The sequence below is a fragment of the Suncus etruscus genome, chromosome 2 (assembly GCF_024139225.1).
Source record: "Suncus etruscus isolate mSunEtr1 chromosome 2, mSunEtr1.pri.cur, whole genome shotgun sequence".
Taxonomy (NCBI): Eukaryota; Metazoa; Chordata; class Mammalia; order Eulipotyphla; family Soricidae; genus Suncus; species Suncus etruscus.
The window spans coordinates 152,059,628-152,080,705 of record NC_064849.1 but is presented as its reverse complement, the minus strand read 5'-3'; the positions used below and the strand labels follow the sequence as shown (position 1 = coordinate 152,080,705).

Below are 21,078 nucleotides of genomic sequence, written 5' to 3'. Positions count from 1 at the left end.
CATACAAATCCTTCATTCCTATAGTTCATTTGGTTTGTTTGCTAGTGTGGGGAATGCTTCTTGAAAAGGGGTTACATAAAAGGTATTTTGCTCTTTTTGTTTATTTTTTGTAGGCTGCACCCAGTGGCACTCAGGAATTACATCTGGCTCTGCACTCAGGAATCATTCCTGGTAATGCTTAGGGAACCAAATGGAATACTGGAGATCAAGTCCAGGTTAGTTGTAAGCCTAGGTTAGTGCTATACTAGCACTCTGGCCCACTTGCCTCTGTTCTTCTATTAGCCATAATAATCTGCTCACTTCACTAAACTTGAGAGCTTAGCAGCTCTTCTTAATTGATAACTTCAGTACTCCGCTTCTTGTGTAATTTTTGGCGATTTCCTTCCTGGTTTTTCTTTTTATTATGATTTATTTTTGGTATTGGGGCCAAGATACTTTTTGGCATTTTTTTTTTGGTATGGTGTTTTACTCTAGATCATTTCTGAACTCAGCATGGATCAAACCCAGCAATCCCAGCCTCCCACTTGCTTATTTCTCTATTAACATTACTCAGGCACTTCACCTCTTAGATTGAATTTTCACTTAAAAAAATATTCTCTTTTATTTAATTATTATTTGTCATACTTAGGGAATTAGCACTTAGATATACAAGCTCTCTCCATTCTGGAAAAGCCTGTGTTCACCTTCTCTTATCCGACCTCTTTCCTACCTCCTTTAACTTCACTGATAAACTTGTTATACTTGAACAACAACAACAAAATGAAGTGGTATTTGTGGAGACTAGAGCCAGCCCTAAGTTTTGGAGATTTTCTTGACTTTGTCTTTCAGTTTTTTAGCTTAGGTGCTTTGCTGGTGTGTGTGTGTTGTTGCTCATTTGGAAAGTGGGGTTGTATTTTTTAAATCACATTTTTAATATCCAAGAATAACTTCCTGTTCTTTTAATACTGCTTTTAGTTGTGATAAAATATACATAGTGAACTTTAGGGCTGAAGCAATAGTAAAATGTGCAGGTCACTTGCCTTGCATGTAACTGACTTAAATTCAATCCCCAGCACCCCTGATTGTCTCAGCCCTCTAAAATTTATTACCCTTGATCTAAAACCCATCCCCCCTGAGCATCACCAGGTGTGGCCCATAAAACCAAAGCCAAAACCAACAACAAAATAAAGTTCTAAAACTTTAGACCTATTAAACAACACCCCTTTTCCCCATTCCTTAGAATCTGGCCATAACCATTTTACTTCTAGTCTCCACAAATACTGCTTCATTTTGTTGTTGTTGTTGATGTTGTTGTTGCTAAAGTTAACAAGTTTATCAGTAAAGTAAAGAGAGGTAGGAAAGAGGCAGTTTAAGACATGTTCTCAGGGAGAACACGGGCTTTTTCCAGAATGGAGAGAGCTTGTACATCTAAGTGCTGAAGTATGACAGTCATACCTAGAGAAGGAGATGCAGGAATCATGTGCTCCAACAGTATAGGGTAGCACGCTGGAACTACTTCTTTTTTTTGTTTTGTTTTTTGTTTTTGGGCCACACCCAGCAGTGCTCAGGGGTTACTCCTGGCTGTCTGCTCAGAAATAGCTCTTGGCAGGCACGGGGGACCATATGGGACACCAGGATTCAAACCAACCACCTTTGGTCCTGGATCGGCTGCTTGCAAGGCAAACGCCGCTGTGCTATCTCTCCGGCCCCGGAACTACTTCTTTTTTTTTTTTTTTTTAAATAACAATAAGATTTAGCCTCTGTTTTATCAATAAAAATATCTTATTTGGGAGTGGGTGTGATATTCATTTTAGAATTAATTTTTCATTCATGCTGTGCTGGGGATCAATTCTAAACTCCCACAAAGCCAGGGTTCCTATATCTTAATCTGTCTCCCCAAAAGCTGTTCACATTTGTGGTTTGTTTTGGTTTGGTTTTAGGGTCACAATCAGTTGTGCTCAGGGCTTACCCCTCACTCTGCACTCAGGGATCACTCCTGGTGGTCTGTGAGAACTATATGGGATGCCGGAGATCGAACCCAGGTCAGCTGTATGCAAGGCAAGTGCCCTACCTGCTACACTATCTCTCTGGCTCCTATTCACATCTTTAAGGGCAAATTTTCTATCTAGAGTAAGATATTGTATAAAATTCTAATACATGAGACAAAAAAAATCACAATGAGGCCAGGGAGATAACACAAAGGAAAAGCACATGCTTAACAAGTGGGAGGCCCTGAGTTCTATCCCCAAATGGTTCAAGGATACATTGGGGCCTGAGCACTGTACCCCAGGGCCCCAGCATTGCCTAGAAGATCTTGGCCCCCAACACCACCCAGTGAGGTCCCTATATGAGAAAAAAACTATTCTGGTCATAGGTGAGAGTAAAGGTCATAAAATTGTAAATTTTAGCTTCTTTAGCCTCCTCATAGCTCTCTATACTCTTCTCCTCTCCATATCCTTTATCCATCTTAAAAGACTTTTGTGGGGAGGGGAAATTGATGCTCAGGACTTAATCTTGGTCCTGCACTCAGATATCATGCCTGGTGGTGCTCAGGAAACTATATGGAGTGCCAGGAATTAAACTTGGATCAGCTTCATATTCTACTCACTGTACTATCTCATCAACCCCTTTAGAAGGCCTTCAAGCATCTTCAAAATGTTTCTATATAGAGTACAAGGATTTCACCAGGTGATCTAATCTTTACTTTCAGCTCTTGGGTTTTTTGCTTGCATTTTTGTTTGGACCACAACCAGCAGGGTTCATATTCACTCAGGATATTCTCCTGGTAGTGCTCAGGGAACCATATGGGATAGGAGGGATCTAACCTAGTTCTGCTACATGCAAGGAAAATATCTTACTCAATATACTATCTCTCTGGCCTCACTGATCTTTTGTTTTACTTGAGACTCTTCAAGAGAACACAAAGCAATGCTGATAACCTTGTATACTCACTTCCTAATTTCACTTTCTTTCTTTATCTAAAATATCAGCAGTTTATCTTTTCGTTTGAAGCTTCATAATTTACTTTTAAAAAGTTGAATTCTAAAAAAAAAGTTGAATTTAAGGACTAAAATAAAAAAAAAGAATGAATTCAGTAAACTCTGCTCAGTACATTTTATGATACTCTTTTTTGAATAAAAGAAATGTTGAAAAACTATTACTGTCGTAGTGTGAACTTCAGAATAGACATTGAAATTAATTCAGATATGCAGAACATTTAATAAAGCTATATATTGGAAATAAAAAATAATTACAACTCCTTTACAAAAATAATTTCATCCGTCCATTTAAATGTTTTCTAACTTAGGTGGTTAAAATCAGTAGCTTTTATCACAACAAAAGGTAACTTGGGCCCAGAGAGATAGCACAACAGTAGGGCATTTGCCTTGCACACAGCCAATTCAGAACAAACAGTGGTTTGAATCACAGCATCCCATATAGTTTCTTGAGCCTGCCAGGAGCAACTTCTGAGCACAGAGCCAGAAGTAAACCTTGAGCACTCCTGAGTGTGACTATAAACCAAAAATAAAATAAAAAAAAATTGGTAACTAAAGCCACATTATCTACTTCAGAGGGAAAAAAGAGAGCTTATAAAAATAGTTTAGGTGTTTATAAAGACCACACTAAAAAACAAAGGAGTGTTTTTCATTTATTTGTTATTTTTTTATTTTGCTTTTGGACCACACCTGGTTGTGCTCAGGTCCTGACTCTACTCAGGAATGAATCCTGGTGGGCTCAAAAGATCATATGTGAAGCCAGGGATCAAACCCAAGTGAGCTGCATGTAAGGCACAAGTACCCTACCTGCTGTACTATCAAGCCAGTTCTCTTTTTCCTTATTTTTCTAACTTCTATTCCTAAAATAATGTCTTGAATATGAGAACAAGACATAAAGTTTTCTTTTTAGAAAAATTAAGTGCAATCTACCTGAAAGATCTTGAAATTCGGGCTTCTGGCTGAAGATGAGGTAGTTAGTGGCAATGAAATGAAGTAGCCAGGTTGAAAGGCAATCGGAGTGGTGGAACTGCAAGAGAAATGGAAAAGTGAGACAAAACTGGCTGAATGGTAGAACAGTGCACAGGTGAAAAGAAAGGTCAGTGAGCTTGGGGGTGCCATCATTTTACTTAGCAAAATATCTCAAAGCTCCTTCACATTGTAGCATATACAGCACTCAATTCCTTTCCAAGGCTGAAAAATATTCCAATGTATACACACACACACACACACACACACACACACACACACACACACACCCCACACACACACATATATATATATATATATATATATATATATATATATATATATAACATGTTTCCCCATAGCCCATCATCTTTTTATGAAAAGCTTTTCCACTTTTAGCCCAAGTCTCCTAAGCAGTCTTCAGGATACTCTACACTGAAAGGAAAAGGCAGCATAATTATTAACATAGAACATCACATCTTTCAATAAAGAAAATATAGAAGAAAGTAGCAGGCTATGTTGCAGTGGCTGAGTGCCTAATAGTAGATCTTACATCTTTCCAGCCCTAAGTATAGTCTGACACTCAAAATAATTAAACAAGCAATAGAACAATGTCAGACTGCTTACTGATGTTTCTAGGCAAGATTTCCCCCCAACAGTGTTCAGGGGACCATGTGTGGTGCCTGGGATTGAACCACAGTAAGCTGGCAGGCTGGAAGCTCCTATTCTCAGAGCTATCTTTCCAACTCAAAACTGCACATTTAAAGACAGACTTCTCCCTGCCATGACTGCTCGAGTTCCTTTGATAACAGCCCTGTTATCTCAAATTTTAACAAAGAAACTCAAGTACAGCTCCTTAAAAAGTTATAATGTGAAAATATTTTAATTTATAAATTCACAGGATCCTGATTTTAATTACACAAAATTATTTTTTAATTAAAAGAAACTTTATACTTTATCTGACATCACATCATCTTTAAACAATCTCTTTCTGCCTTGCTTTAACCAAAGACTATGATTATCTCAAGGAAAGAGAGCAAAAGCCTCTAGCTATCTTAACAGATACAACCAGCTCTATTTGATGATCTAACCAGAAGTTCAAAGACCCTGCAGAGGACTGTGTCTAGAGAGAAAGGGAAGGACGAGAAAATTTAGGGATAAGGCCTGTCTTGACTCAGATCCGATTTCTGGTATCCTATATGGTCCCCTCAAGCACTGCCAGAAGTGATTACAAAGCACAAAGCCAAACATAGTAAGACCTGAGCACAGTTGGGATTAGCCTCAAAATGAGAGAGAGAGAGAGAGAGAGAGAGAGAGAGAGAGAGAGAGAGAGAGAGAGAGAGAGAGAGAGAGAGAGAGAGAGAGAGAGACAGAGAGAGAGACAGAGAGACAGAGAGACAGAGAGAGAGAGAGAGACTGGGATCACTTGACCAAGATTTAATGGTATTTTATTATAATAGTAGAATCTTGGGCAGGAGCTGGAATGCCTATCATTAAAAGAAATACTTTTATAACAGGTGCTGACCCAAGAAATAGGTTCATTAAGAAGTTCAAACAAGAGAATTATAAAGGCATTAAAAAAAGAAACCAAATGCTACACCATCCAACAGCACTATGAAGACAATGCAGCTGGCAGAAATCCCCTGTGATCTCTTGCACATTGCTTGGGAAGCAATGAAAGAAATAAAAATACTATCTATAAATCTTACAAGAGGGCAGCTGAACCTTTGCCATAAATGCGTGTGTGCAAAGCTCTGAGCTCAAGCTCCAGCACCACAAAATAAAAACACAACTGAAAGAAGATTTGAAAAACAAACAAACAAACAAACAACTAAATCCATAAAGCAGATCACCTTGGCTTTCTTGAGCAGGTCTACGATGTCGAGGTTCATGGCTGCCAGCTCCCGGCTAGGCATGCTCTGCAGTTGTGTGATGATGAAGAGCTCACAGATGTGCTGCAGCCTGGACACTTGGTACATCTCGGCACAGATCAAGAGACACATGGCCTGGAAGATGCCAGCTGTGCAAGAAGGGAAAAGAGCACATGGGAAATGAAACCTTTACTTTTATGAGCTAAAGCAAAGCAACAAAAACTAACTGAAAGCTGGTATCTCTGTCATACTCCAACGTGAGAATAACCCATTTGGGTCATCACATGCTGAATCTGCTCATTGTTTTGGAGAGTTTTTTTCTTTCTTTTTCTTTTTCCTCTGTGTGTGTGTGTGTGGGGGGGGCAAATCCAGCAATGCTCAGGGGTTGTTCCTGTCTCTATATTCAGAAATTGCTCCTGGCAGGCTCAAGGGACCATAAGGGGATCGAATCAGGCCCATCCTGGATCAGCTGAATGCAAGGCAAATAAATACCCCTACAACTGTGATATCACTCTGGTCCAACTACCCACTGTACTATCACTTGGGTACCATGAATAGTTTCTTTCTATGACTTTCTCACTGCAAATAAAGCAACAAAGAGCAACCAAAAATTGTTATTTAATTTTTTGGCTGGTTTATTTTTGGTGCTTGGAATTATGCAGGATGCGCTCCACATCCCTAATTTTCTAATTATTCATTTTGGACCAATTTCTCACCACATAGCTTTTCTGAACATTTCTCTAATTGGCAAGATAAAATATAAAATTAGAAGTTCCATTACTCTTGTGAGAGAATGACTGAGCAAAATTCAAATGTAGTGAAAATATTTAATTTAGCACACACATTTGCCACTACTAAAATAACAAAATTAACAGCTCTTTTCCTGATAAGAACCAAATGCTTTCATTTTTACCAAGCAAAAAGAAGACACTTCTTAACATTGATATGAAAACCTAACTGGCTCCATCACAGCCTTGAAAAACAACTTATGTTTAACTTAGGTATAGTCATTTACAATATTACTAGTAAGGTTCAGACATCTATTCCAACTCCACACACTCTGTGGCTACATACAAACTGTGTATTCAAATCCTTGGCAAACTTTTATTTGATTATTTTATTTTACTTGATTTTTATTTAATTTGATAATTTTATTTATTATAGTTTGAGTCACAAAACAGTCTTAGAATGAATTAAAAGGATTTTTAAAGAATGAGTTCTATGATCTTTCACTAGAGAGAACATATATAACCTGTTTAAAACAAGATGGATTTTTTTATTTTATTTTATCTTATTTTATTTTATTTTTGCTTTTTGGGCTATACACAGTGATGCTCAGGGGTTACTCCTGGCTATGTGCTCAGAAATCACTCCTGGCTTTGGTGGCGCAAGCAGTAGGTCATTTGCCTTGCAAGTGCTAACCTAGAACGAACTGCAGTTTGATCCCTCAGCATCCCATATGGTCCTCTACGCCAGGAGACATTTCTGAGTGCATAGTCAGGAGTAACCCCTAAGCGTCACCAGGTGTGGCCAAAACCAAAAACAAAATAAAAAAGAAATTGCTCTTGGCTTGGGGGACCATATGGCACGCTGGGGGATTGAACTGAGAGGTCCATCCTAGGTTAGCACGTGCAAGGCGAATGCCCTACCGCTTGTACCACCGCTCCAGCCCCAAGATGGATGTTTTGTTGTTGTTATTCTCGGGTTTTTTGGTGTTTTGGGCCACACCTGGTGATGCTCAGGGGTTACTCCTGGCTATGTACTCAGAAATCGCTCCTGGCTTGGGGGACCATATGGGATACTGGGGGATTGAACCGTGATCCGTCCTAGGCTAGCGCGGGCAAGGCAGACGCCTTATCCCTTGCGCCACTGCTGTGACCCCCCAAGATAGATGTTTTAACAGTTATTTTAATGACAGATGTTTTAATAACATTCCAACAACAGACATGGAAAATGTTCTGAATCCAAAACTAAAAGTGGTAAGTCTGAAAAGATGGTCTAAAAGGTGATTTCCCATCCTATCTTCTGGGGTTCCTGACCAAGTTCTGCATTCACTGGTGCAGACTACTATCTGCCCTAGGCCACCAGGAGCTTATTCTAACTGTGTTTGAGATGGGAGCCACCTAGTGGCCAAAGAATGAGGACAAATCAAAGGGAGTAAATGCCCCAAGCAAGGTTTTCCAATTTTTGCAGGTGCCTCCAGCCAGAGTAACCCACGGGATCTGTTCCAACATTTGGCTGCCAAAGGCAGCTGGTTCCAGTTCAAAGACAGGGAGTCCCAAAGACAGGGAGTGCTTCATGTATGAGAAGGAAACACAATTCCACAGTACGCCAGGCATTCTGAACTGCAAAGAGAACATCTGAAACAACTGAACATCATCGGCTTCTGACTTTAGCCCAAGTTAGAAGATGTCTACAGCGAGTAGCAGGACAGTTGCCTTGCATGTGGCAGGCCCATGCTCAATACTAAGCACTGCATTATGCTTCTCTGTGCCTGCCAGAAAAGAATCCCTGAGTACAGAACTAGAAATAAGCCCTGATCACCACCAGATGTGTCTCCAAAACAAAAACAAAAACAGAATCCCAAACATCCAACATCTTGAAATAATGCCAAGAGAAACCATTATTAAAGGTATGATAAGCCAAAAAAAATTACTTAAAAATATCCTTATCTTGGGCCATCTTGGGTATCCTGAGCCTGACACTGCCAGGAATAGCCTTGAGGGGCCCCATAGCTTTGGGCTGAAATCACAAGGTCTAACCCAAGGGACAGGGGCCTAGTGCTGTGAGTATTCCTCCTGCTCCTCACCACTGCTTGGAAAGTCCACACAAAACCCTCCAAAATAGGTATTAAAATACTGAGAACCTTCAGTAAGAACCAAGATCCAGGACAGTGAATCCCAAGGTTCTCATCCTTTGGGGATAAGGGGGGTTCTGTCCCAGGGCTCTACAATTCAGGTTGCTAAATCTGAGTGACCACTCCATCCAGATATCTGCAGGGACTGCCAGTCACTGCTTGCCCCCTTGTACTAACAGTTCCTCAAGATCTCAACACCGTCATACCCATGATGCCAATTACCAGAACCTTGAGGCAGCTAAATGTGAGAGGCCACTGAGTAGGATGGGCAGTAAAAAGGGAAGCCAAGAGCTGGCATGTACACCACTCACCTGGGCAACAGGAATCTGTGTAGAGGTACTCCAAGAAGGACAAGAAGGTCTCTTTGGAAACACCATAAACTGGAATCAGCACACTCTTGGACTCCATGTAATTCCCATTAAACATGGCTGCCATCACTTCACAACGGGCCACCAGGATGGCCCTGTGGGCCGGCACTGTTGAACCTGTAAAATTCAAGTGGGAACCAAAGCTCGGTAACATAAGCAGTATCACACATTCCTTCCTGAGAGTGTGGGAAGGAAAAGGGCACAGTTGTGGCAAGAAGCCAGGCTTAGAAGAAAACCAGCAGTACTTCAGACTGGTTACAGGTTTCACTGAAAGGGACAATTTAAAAAGTGATGCTGAAATCTGATGGGAAGGTTACATGGAAGCTCACCAAGCTCAATGAGCAAAAACAGTAACACAGAAGGCTAAGTCAACTAGCACCAACCAATCACCAACTACCAAAAAATTCTCACTGACTTCAGTAACACCATTGTGAGATATAATGGGGATCACATATTAACTTTTATTGATTCTAAGTTTTGATAATTCCATTTCCTTTGGTGTTGTAACAACCAATAAATGTGTTTATGCCTGTAAAGGGGGACAGGCTGCGTGGTGTATGGGAGACTGGGGACACTCGTAGAGGGAAGGTTGTGGTGGGATTGGTGTTGGAACATTTAATGCCTAAATAGCTGTATGATGAACTCGGTAAATCAGTATTATAATGAAAAATTTCTTTATTTTTTGTTTTTGTGCCACACCCGACAGTGCTCAGAAATTAGTTACTCCTGGCTCTGCACTCAGAAATCACTCCTGGCAGGCTCAAGGGGCCATGTGGGATGCTGGAAATCGAATTCAGGTTTTTCCTGGGTCTGCTGTGTGCAAGGCAAATGCCCTACCACTGTGCTATTGCTCTGGCCCATAAAAAAATTGTTAATTAAAAAATTAAATGCTGGGGCTGGAGTGGTAGTGCGTTTGCCTTGCACATGGTAGACGCAGGACAAACCTTGGTTCAATCCCTGGCTTCCCATATGGCCCCCCAACCCAGGAGCGATTTCTGAGCACATAGCCAGGAGTAACCCCTGAGCATCACCAGGTGTGGCCCCCCAAAAAAAATTAAATGCTGTTTTTATTGTAAACTATGATGCTGAAACTGGATCGAAAGTCAGACAATGATTTGTTTCTTCTTGCTATTCTAAAGACAGAAACGTTGAAACAAAATGTTTCACTGCCTGATTTTAAAACAAAACATCAATCCTTCATAATTGGCTTCAAATCCCACCACCCACTATGACTGTTATGGTATGCTCCCAGAAACCCCTTTTTCTTGGCCAAACACACAGTACAGTTGGATCATGCTCACCCTGATCAGAAAAAGGAAACAGGAGTAAACAGTTCCTAAGGAATGAAGAAAGAATCTTGCCCAGAAAAATCTGCAAGGTGCTGACCTTGCCCTCTACTCTTCCCAACAGCGCCCCTGCCCCAGGAAGCTGTTTCCGGAAAGAACATTTACATGTTCAAGGTCTTGGCCCAGAGCCCTCACGGAGGCCCACAGCTGAAAGGACTGCAGACAGCTTGCTAGCTCCAGGCCACTGTTCCTGCAGCGCCAAATGGAGTTGTGTGGCACAGCTCTGGCACCACAGGAAGCTCAAATCTCCAGCCAGCCTGCAGGGGGTGTAGAGGGGATTATCAGGTGGGGATGCCAATCATCCCGCCTGGTGCTGAGAATGCAAAGATGAGAAAGACAAAGGGCCTCCAGCTATAGAGTTGTCAGACATCTAATTGGCAGAAGACTGAGAGCCTGTGTGAGTGACAAAACTGTCCACTTCCAAAATGTCATACTCTGACCAGGAGCCTTCCCTGCTGTCATTCTTTGCTCTCCATGACCTGATTCTTTCCCAGCTTTAAGGTCAATAAAACATCTTCTGGCTCAGTGCAGTAATAGTAAGTACAGGGCTTTCTCTGGCCACATGTAAACCCTGATGGTGCCCATTTTTCTTTTTTTCGATTTTTTTGGGCCACACCCGTTTGATGCTCAGGGGTTACTCCTGGCTAAGTGCTCAGAAATTGCCCTTGGCTTGGGGGGACCAAATGGAATACCAGGGGATCGAACCGAGATCCTTCCTTACCTTTAGCACCACCTCACCGGCCCCCCCATTTTTCACTCACTTCCCAGGTAGAAGCTGGAGCAAAGGAGCAAGGCCTACATTCCAGTTGGGCCCCCCACTCCCAAGCCCTGCTCCTTTTAGGCAGTGCCCTTCCCGCCTTCCTGCCTGGGGCTACCTGCCCTCAATGTGACAATGTCCTCTGAAGGGGGCAGGGTTTACCAGTTTCCACAATTATAGCATGTTGGTTAGACTTGTACACAGCAATTAACAATGATTCCAAACAGGTAACACAACTTGACTTGTAATCTTAAGGCCTTCAAACCTCCAAGAGAGCACCATGAAATCTAGAAAAGGAAACTTTAGAAGCAAGCCAACAAATCAGATAAAGTGTCATCTGAGTTATGCAGAACTCAAGAGTGGCTCAAAACACGAAACAAATGAAAGCTGCAGAAAGAATTTGGTAAGTAATCTAGGGGTTTTATCTTACTTATTGGCATAAAATTTTTACCATATTCAATGATGCACCAGGATTTACAACTCTTAGTTCTATTTTTCATATATACACCATTCCAACACCCCAACCATCACTAGAGTGCCTCCACTATTGTCCCGAGGTCCTGCTCCTGCCCCTGCCATGTAAGCACAGTTCTATATAAAATCTCCAGTTCTCATGCCTTTGCCATTTGTTGTTCCCATATTAAGTTTCTTTTATTTATTGGTGGGTTTTTTTTTTGGGGGGGAGGTTGGAGCCACACCCGACAATGCTCAGGGGTTACTCCTGGCTCTGTACTCAGAAATTGCTCCTAGCAAGCTTGGAGGACTATATGGATGCTGGGAATTAAATCTGGGTCTATCTCAGGTTGACAGCATTCAAGGCAGATGTCCTACCGCTATGCTATCACTCTGGCCCTATTTATTGTTTTTAAATGCTTTTGTTTGTTTGGTTTGGGTTTTTATTTTGGTGGTGTTTTGTTTTGTTTTGTTTTGTTTGCAGGAATTGAACCCACGGGCCTCACACTGGTAGGACACCCTCTATCACTGAACCACATCACCACTAATCTTGGAAGTTTAGCAGAGATTTTCCCTGAATACAGTCATAACAGTTACAAAACCTACAACAAAATTTTCAGGCCTTTGAGCCAGAGAGACAGTACAGTGGGCTGGGAGCTTGTTTTGCACGTGCCAACCCAGGGTTGAATCTGTCACAGGGTGGTCCACCAAACACTTGTGTTCTGGCACAAAGTGAGGAGGAAGATCTGAGTAATGCTGGGTGTGGCCAACATATAAAACAAGCTAAGAGCAACAGAAAAGAACTGAAAACTCACTTTGGGTATTGGGGTGGGGGATTTGACATCTACTTTCTAGTTAAAAAAGAAATATGTGGGGGCCGGGTGGTGGCGCTAAAGGTAAGGTGCCTGCCTTGCCTGTGCTAGCCTTGGACGGACCGCGGTTCGATCCCCCGGTGTCCCATATGGTCCCCCAAGCCAGGAGCAACTTCTGAGCACATAGCCAGGAGTAACCCCTGAGCATTACCAGGTGTGGCCCAAAAATCAAAAAAAAAAAAAAAAGAAAGAAAGAAATATGTTATTTGAAAATGTCAATGCCTGAAATCTTTCCTTTGTAGTATTGGCTTGGCTATTACAGTTTTGTTGGGTGTTTTTGGGGGGATTGGGGCAGGAAGTGTGTGCTGGGCACTTCCAGTTGTGCTCAGGACTTACTCCTGGCTCTGTGTTCAAGGATTACCTACATACTCAATTATAAGCTGACCCAAGTATAAGCCAGTCCCCCTAATTTCACCCTAAAACCTGGGAAAGTTTAGTGACTTGAATATAAGCTGAGGTGGAAAAGCAGCAGTCACTGGTAAATTTCAAAAATAAAAATATATACCCAAAACAATTACAATAACTGAAAAATCAGTAGGTTAAATGTTTTTCAATATTGATTGCTAAAGAAAAATGTAATCTAGCAACAATAACTTTAAAACTTTAGATAAAGTGCAGAAAACCATAGCTTAACAGGTAATCAAGCTAAATCACAAAGGTTAAAATCCTTCACTGGATTTTTCGCCATCATCACCTGAATGTCCAAAGAGAGCTTCAGCTGTATGTAATGTGAGGGTATCAGCATAAACATTGTCACCATCACTGAATTCGCAGATAGCATTATCACTGCTGTTGGTTTTATACAAAGCACAGAATATTGTGGGTTGAATAGTTCAGTGGCATCCAGTTCAGCTCAGCCGCCTACCTCTACAGCTCAACCAAGACTTGTGGACTTAGCTGAAGCACTGACTCCTCCCCAGCAGACAGCAGATGACTGGAGACTATGTGCATTTGACTCAGTGCATGCCCACCGAATCAAATAACCTGTATGACCTGAGTATAAGTATATTATTATGAGTGTAAGCCGAGTTCAAAATTTGTGCCAAAAAACTCGGCTTATATTCGAGTATAAATGGTAATTCTGGCTTTGTATTGGGGAAAGGGGATTGTCCCCCAATGTGCTGTGGACTGAACCAGGACTGGCTATATGCAAACCAAGTGCCTTTATCTTTGTACTATCTCTGCTTTATGAAGAAAAAAAATTAAGAAAAATTTAAGAAAAAACTTAAAGTCCAAGTTTTCCAGAAACTTAGCATAGATTATTACAGATCTTTTATTGTTATCCTAAAATAAAATATATTTATCATACTTTTTTGCTCTGCTTTTAAGTTTCAAAATAAAAAAAAACTGAAAATAGTTTTTAATTTTGAAAAAGCAAGAAATATGCCGATTCAAAAAATATGTAGAATATCACACAAGTAAAAAGATATACTACCATAATAACCAGGAAATTAAAAAAAAATTTTTTTTTTTGGTTTAGGGCCACACCTGGCAATGCTCAGGGATAACTCAATGGAAACCATATAAGGATGCTGGGAATCAAGCCTAGGTGTGCTTCATGTAAGACAAGTGCCTCACCCACAGTATCATCAGTATCACTCTGACCCCTAGGAAATTCAATTCTGTTGGCATATTTTTCATGAGATACAGATCCAAATGTCAAAATCTTTCTGCATAAGTTTTAGGGCCAGGAATTTAACTTACAGATAGAGCATGTGCCTTGCAGGTGCAAGGTCTGGGGTTCAATCTTGAGATTGCCACAAAACAGAAAAGAAATCATATAAAGGTCTAAGTAAACATTTATTAACACTAATTTTTTTTCTTTTGCCAACACTAATTTTTGACTAGCTACCACATAGTGTGGATTGTGTTTTAGTGAAGAGACACACAAACACTCCCCCATCAACCTTTTTTTGTTTGTTTGGTTTTTGAGCCACACTCGGTGACACTTAGGGGTTACTCCTGGCTCTGCATTCAGAAATCACCCCTTAGGTGATCATGTGGGGTGCTGGGAATTGAACCCAGGTCCGTCCTGGGTCAACCGCATGTAGGCAAACGCCCTACCACTGTGCTATCTCTCTAGCTCCTCCTCATTGACTTTTAAAGTTGCTTTCAAAAAGCCACTAGGGGCAGCTATAATTAAAAAAATTAGCATTCTTCAATCCTTTTATACATGAAGATTAGTTCGGACAAACAGGTATAATCAAAATGGGAAATCAGTGGCTCTCAACCTTTCGACACCTGCAGATTAGCATTGGGAGTTGAAGACTACTGACACATACCAACAAACAGGTAGGGGCCGAAGGGCTAGCACATGGCAGCAGAACTGGGTTCGATCCCAGCCATTCCATATGTTCCCCTGAGAAACACCAGGGATGACCCCTGAAGCAAGAGCCAGAGTACTACCAGGTACAAAGAAATCGTTTAAAAAAATTATACAGGTAGTGGGGCCGGAGAGATAGCATGGGGGTAGGGCATTTGCCTTGCATGCAGAAGGAAGGTGGTTCAAATCCCGGAATCCCATATGGTTCCCCGAGATTGCCAGGAGTGATTTCTGAGCATAGAGCCAGGAGTAATCCCTGAGTACTGCGGGGTGTGACCCCCAAACCAAAAGAATTATACAGGTAGAGAACTATAACTACTGGTATATAATATCTATTAGTGATCATAGGTTTTTATTTTGTTAAAATCCAAAATAACTGAAATATTTGATTATGCAGATACTAATGGAGTCTATATAAATTAGAAGCAAATTTGGTTTCTTGCTAGTTGTCCTTTTCCTAAGTAATTTTTTTTAAATTACTCCTTTTCCATTTCAAGGTTACTTTTGCCTTGCAATTAATTCTCAGAGCTCAGACTCACAGAGCCAGAGGCAGAAGAAAGGACTTTATCTTTGTATGTCTCTAGTCTGCTTGTACTGGCAAGCTGCCAAACTTTAAAATAAAATGAACTATTCTGGAAAAAAAAAAAACTTAGAAAATAAATGACTGTTAGCTGCTATATATTTCTGTCACAAAATTAGAATTGTATCTTCCTGCTATAGTCCACTTGAAAATTCTACTTAATTGAGTAGGAATTGGAACAATTCCTATATAATTGAAGGCATCTGACCGCTTACTCTAAGATTATGTTTTTAATCCAATAAACTAAGAAAGTCACCAAGCAAATAATCAATAACTGGCACTAAAATTGTTCACCATTATTAATGTTAGGTAGCACTGCTTTTCCATAGACATTAAAAAAAAAGCCTCGTTTGTTCTGTGATTAATTCTCAGTGTGTGGGAAAAAATGTAGCAGTATCTACAAATGTCTGGTGTAAACTAGACAAACCTTTAACCCATTGGTAGATTCATTTGCTTAAATTAAAAGAAAAAGAGCTGAGAAGCCAGAGTGATGGGACAGCAGTTAGGACATCTGCCTTGCATGTGCCAAATTAGGTTAGATCTCTATGATCCTATGTGGTTCCCTGAGCACTGCCAGGAGTAATTCCTGAATTTGGAGCCAGGACTAAGTCCTGAGCACTGATGAGCATGTCCCCCAAACAAAAGCAAACAAAAATGAAAGCTGAATAAACTAGAGATGATAGCATATTAAAGAAGCCTGTTTCATGGAATTAAAAGACTAAAGGGTGAGAGTGATTGTACAGTAGATAGGGCATTTGCCTTGCACTTGGACTTACCTGTGTACAATCCCAGGCAATCAATCCCATAAGGTCCCCCGAGCACTACCAGAGTGATTCCTGAGAGCAGAACCAGGAATAACACTTGAGGATTGCTGGGTATGGCCCCAAAACAACAACAAAATGAAAAAAAACAAAAAACAATGAAGACACAAAACTAATGTTTTTAAATTCAAATACAAATGTGTGTGTTGGAGCAGAAGCGATTTGAACCACAGTTCAAATCCCCGAATCCCATATGATCCCCCAGGCCTTCCTGGAGTGATTTCTGAGCAGAGCCAAGGAGTGACTCAAGTGCCACCGGATGTGGTCCAAAAACAAAATGTGCATGTACACCCGACCTTCTAGTCATTTCTAAAAATTTATAGTTGACAGGAAAATCCTAAGACACAAATATTTTTCTTATTTTCATTTTATTAAAAAATACTTTTAAAATTTGTGTTGAGGCCACACCCAGTGATGCTTAAGATTTAATCATGGCTCTTTGCTCAGGAATTGTTTCTGGCACTGCCTAGGGAATGACAGAGTATTCCATGGATTGAACCTATTCTGCAAGGCAAGCACCCTACCTCTTGTACTATCTTTCCAGTCCCAATTAAAAACAAACCAAAAAACCCAAACAAATATTTTATTAAGATGCAGGAGTTTACAAGTAGGGTTCATATTAGGGTTGATCATAATAGGATTGTTTCGGGCAGACAATGTCTTAATACCAATCCTACCACCATTGCCCCCCTCCTTCCACCAATGTCCCATCCCCTTAGCAGGCATAGAACAAAGTTATTTCATACTACTTTCTCAAAAAAACAAAGGAATGACAAATGAAATCATCTAAAAGTGAATCAATATAAGTCTATTTGTGATGAATGCTGTTTTTAATCTTTCTTGGCCTAGTAGAAGCAACCACATAGGCCATTAGTGAATGCCATATCCAAGGCCACATGTTGGGAAGTTTGCCCTAGCCTTTAGAAAAGTTCTTTTAATGCTTTTGCAAAACTGGTTTTGAGAATATGAATTCTCTAAGCTGTTGCCTATCCATGGAGCTCTGAATCACTCCTTCAAATGCAGGTGATACTCTAACAGGATAGAGTATTCTTGCTGAGGTGTTTATTTCATTGAGTTTTTGTACTATCTCCTTCCATTCCCTTATGGTTTATAGAGTTTCATTTGATAGATCTGCTATAGATCTCATGAAATATCCTTTGTATGTAAGATCCTATTTTGATCTTGCTGTTTTCATTATTTCCTCTTTGCATTTGTGTCTTTAGAGTTTTTCTAATAAATTTTATTTTTCTGGAACTATTTGGGCCTCTTGAATCTTAGTGCCTATATTTATTCTCCAACTGTGGAAAATTCTTACTGATGATTTAACTATTAATTTCTTCAACACATTTACTTCCTTCTCTCTCTGCAGGGACTCTTATGAATTCTGTTTTGTTCCTCTTGAACTCATACCATAGTTCTCTGGTGTGCTGTTTATTTCTTTTTAGACCATTTTCCACCTTCTGCTTTTTCCTATCAGTTTCCTCTCCTATATTTTGAACTCTTTGCTCTTTTGCTCAGCTGTTATCCTGCTATTCACAACTTCTGAAAGTATGTTGCTATTTCATTTACCATGTTCTTCATTTTTTGTCATTTCTGATAGTAGTAGCTTTCTGGTGTTTTACTGACTACTTATGCCATGGTTTCTTTGGGTTCATTAAACATCCTCATCATGGTGTCATTAAATCATCGTTGCAGGACTTTCGGGTTTTTTTGGGGGGGGTGGTGGTTTTGGGTTACACCCAGTAACGCTCAAGGGTTACTCCTGGCTATGCGCTCAGAAGTTGCTCCTGGATTGGGGGACCATATGGGACGCTGGGGGATCGAACCTCGGTTCGTCCTAGGCTAGCGCTGGCAAGGTAGACATCTTACCTCTAGTGCCACCGCACCGGCCCCATTGTTGGAGGACTTTCTAAATTGGTTAATATTATTTGCATCTTTACTGATACTAGGTTGTTTTGTTTGGTTGGTTTTTGGGTCACACCGGGTGGCGGCGCTCAAGGGTAACTCCTGACTGCACTCAGAAATCACTCCTGGCAGGCACTGAGGACCATATGGGATGCTGGGATTTGAACCACCATCCATCCTGGATGGGCTGCGTGCAAGGCAAGCGCCCTATCGCTGTGCCATCTCTCTGGTCTCTGATATTGTTTGAGTTGGGAGGACTTCTACATAATTTTTCCATTGTTTTTCTAGTGTTCTTGCTGTTCGGGGGGGGGGGGGGCGAGTCTTTCTCCTTAGACCTCCTCAAAGGTGCTGAGGAATTAGGCTTAGGTTGCACTCTATTTTTCTCTGTCTGTCCTCCACAAATCAGGGGAAGCCTAACTGTGAACAGAAAGTAATTTTTTACTACATCTGTACATGCCTCAGGAACTAAAGTGTGGGTCCTTAATATGGCATAGATTGTGTGTGGCAGCTGCCGGGATCTAGCTAGAAGGAAGGAGTTCTGTCCATGTTCCAAAGCATGCCCAATGATGCCAGCTGAAGGTAGGTCTCACATGAAATGGTGGAGCAGCAAGCAGAATGGTGGTGCTCAGGTCTTAGTCCTGGCTCTGCACTCAGTAATCAATCACTCCTAAAAGACTTGGGGGATCACATGGGGTGCCAGGGATGGAACCTGGGTTGGCTGTATGCAAGACAATAACAAATGCCCTACCCACTGCCCATTTCTTTTTAATACTGAGATAGTGTCATTTACCATACTGTTAATGATGGTGTTGTTACTGGTGGCTCTGTTAAAGTGGGGAGTAAAAGAAGCATATTGGAAAAAAAAAAGTACATCTCTCCTCTTGACTATCTGGGCCACGAGCATTCAAGGCAATACCTAGCTTGAGTCAGGATCATAAAGTTTACCACTAGCATCCACACAGCAGATACTCATACACTGCCAGCCCTATAAAGCAGCCATCAAGCTGTGCTTACAGTTGACTGGTTCCGCCCCATGTGGTAGATGATATCTGCCACCTGATTTCTCAGGAAGCCGGGCACTCAGGTTGGAGTGAGGAATTGCTCTTTGTTAGTTCTAACCTAACAGAGGTATTCTGAGTCCATCACCTTTCCTCAGAGAAAAGTCCAGCCCAGCCCTTATGGAAAACAATTTCTCAAAATATTGGAAGTTGAGCTCCCATATGACCCAACTAAGCCATTCCTAGGGATGTACCCTAGGAACACAAAAACCAAATACAAAAATTCTTCCCTCACCTATATTTATTGCAGCACTATTTACAATATCCAGACTCTGGAAACAACCAAGATGCCCTTCAACAGATGAATGGCTAAAAAAACTGTGGTACATATACACAATGGAGTATTATGCAGCTGTCAGGAGAGATGAAGTCATGAAATTTTCCTATACATGGATGTACATGGAATCTATTATGCTGAGTGAAATAAGTCAGAGGAAGAGAGAGAAACACAGAATAGTCACACTTATCTATGGGCTTTAAGAAAAATGAAAGACATTATTGTAATAATGCCCAGAGATGAAGGCCAGAAGGACCAGCTCACGATATGAAGCTCACCTCAAGAAGGGATGAGTGCAGTTAGAACACTAACAAGTACCAGGATAATATTAATGAGTGAGAGAAGTAGAATGCCTGTGTCAATACAGGCAAGGGGTGGAGGGACATGGGGTGAATTGGTGGTGGGAATGTTGCACTCACTGGTCGAGGGGGGAGTGTTCTTTTTGTGACTAAAATCCAACTACAGTCAAGTTTGTAATCATGGTGTTTAAATAAAGATTAAAAAAAAAGGGCCGGGCGGTGGCGCAAGAGGTAAGGTGCCTGCCTTGCCTGCGCTAGCCTTGGACGGACCGCGGTTCGATCCCCCGGTGTCCCATATGGTCCCCCAAGCCAGGAGCAACTTCTGAGCGCATAGCCAGGAGTAACCCCTGAGCGTCAATGGGTGTGGCCCAAAAACCAAAAAAAAAAAAAAAAAAAAAAAAAAAAAAAAAAGATTAAAAAAAAAAAGAAGAGAATTACATGGGGCCGGAGTGGTGGTGCAGAGTTAGGGTGTTTGCCTTGCACATGGCTGACCTAGGACAGACCATGGTTAAATCTCCTGGCATCCCATATGTTTCCCCAAGCCAGGAGAGATTTCTGAGAGCATAGCCAGGAATAACCTCTGAGCATCACCAGGTGTGGCCAAAAAAAAAAAAGAACAGAAAAGAAAATAATTTCATGAGGAGAATCAGGACACAAGATAGATTTATTGAATGAAACACTTAAAGAGATGAGAGGGGAGAGAAAGAGAAGTATGTGTTGAATAACAAACATGAAGAATGAATACGGGCTTCTGCAGAGTGAAAAAAGCAAGCAAAGAAACTGAGAAACAAGAAAATGAGAAACTTGTTCAAGAGAGAATACAAACAGTCTTGAGAGGGCAAGCCTTCTTCTCCAATTTTAATAACATAATTCATTTCCCTGAAAGACTTGGTTGAAATTCAGACAACATTAATCTATGTACTGCTGCAGAAAACCATCATTCTTTCACCCAAATATTCAAGGCTGAAACAGAGGTAGGAAAATATAAAAAAAAAGAATGAGTACTAGACTTTGTAAAGATTGACTCATACCTTGTATTTCGAAGACAACATCAGCAAGCATGGGCTTATTAAGGAAAAACTTGAGGGAGGTGTTATAAAACCACAGTGGTTTTCTGGCTTGATAGGTTTTGCAATTCCTTAGGCAATTAATCTGTAAAGAAAAACAAGAACAGAAGGAGAAATGTCATGCAATGTGGTTTGAGAATATATATAGACAAAGTGGGAGAATTCAGAAAATGGTGCTCAATGTCTCCTTTAATAATGACTTGGTTTCCCTAGTCACAACTTCAGGGGAGCTTACCCTGAGGAACTACACATACCATCTGTCAGTGAGCAATTACAACATCTT

The 21,078-nt window shown here is 40.9% G+C and overlaps 1 protein-coding gene across 1 annotated transcript in view; it reads right to left on the bottom strand.

Moving 5' to 3' along the window:
- Positions 1-21,078, bottom strand: part of RHOBTB3 (Rho related BTB domain containing 3) — a gene marked incomplete at its 5' end in the record, with an annotated part of 64,447 nt that overhangs the window by 3,690 nt on the left and 39,679 nt on the right. Inside the window, 4 exons of the mRNA XM_049769095.1 lie at positions 3,906-4,002; positions 5,795-5,961; positions 8,981-9,154; positions 20,760-20,880. Of these exons, the coding sequence (XP_049625052.1) occupies positions 3,906-4,002; positions 5,795-5,961; positions 8,981-9,154; positions 20,760-20,880 (559 nt within the window). The remainder of the gene's footprint in view (positions 1-3,905; positions 4,003-5,794; positions 5,962-8,980; positions 9,155-20,759; positions 20,881-21,078) is intronic.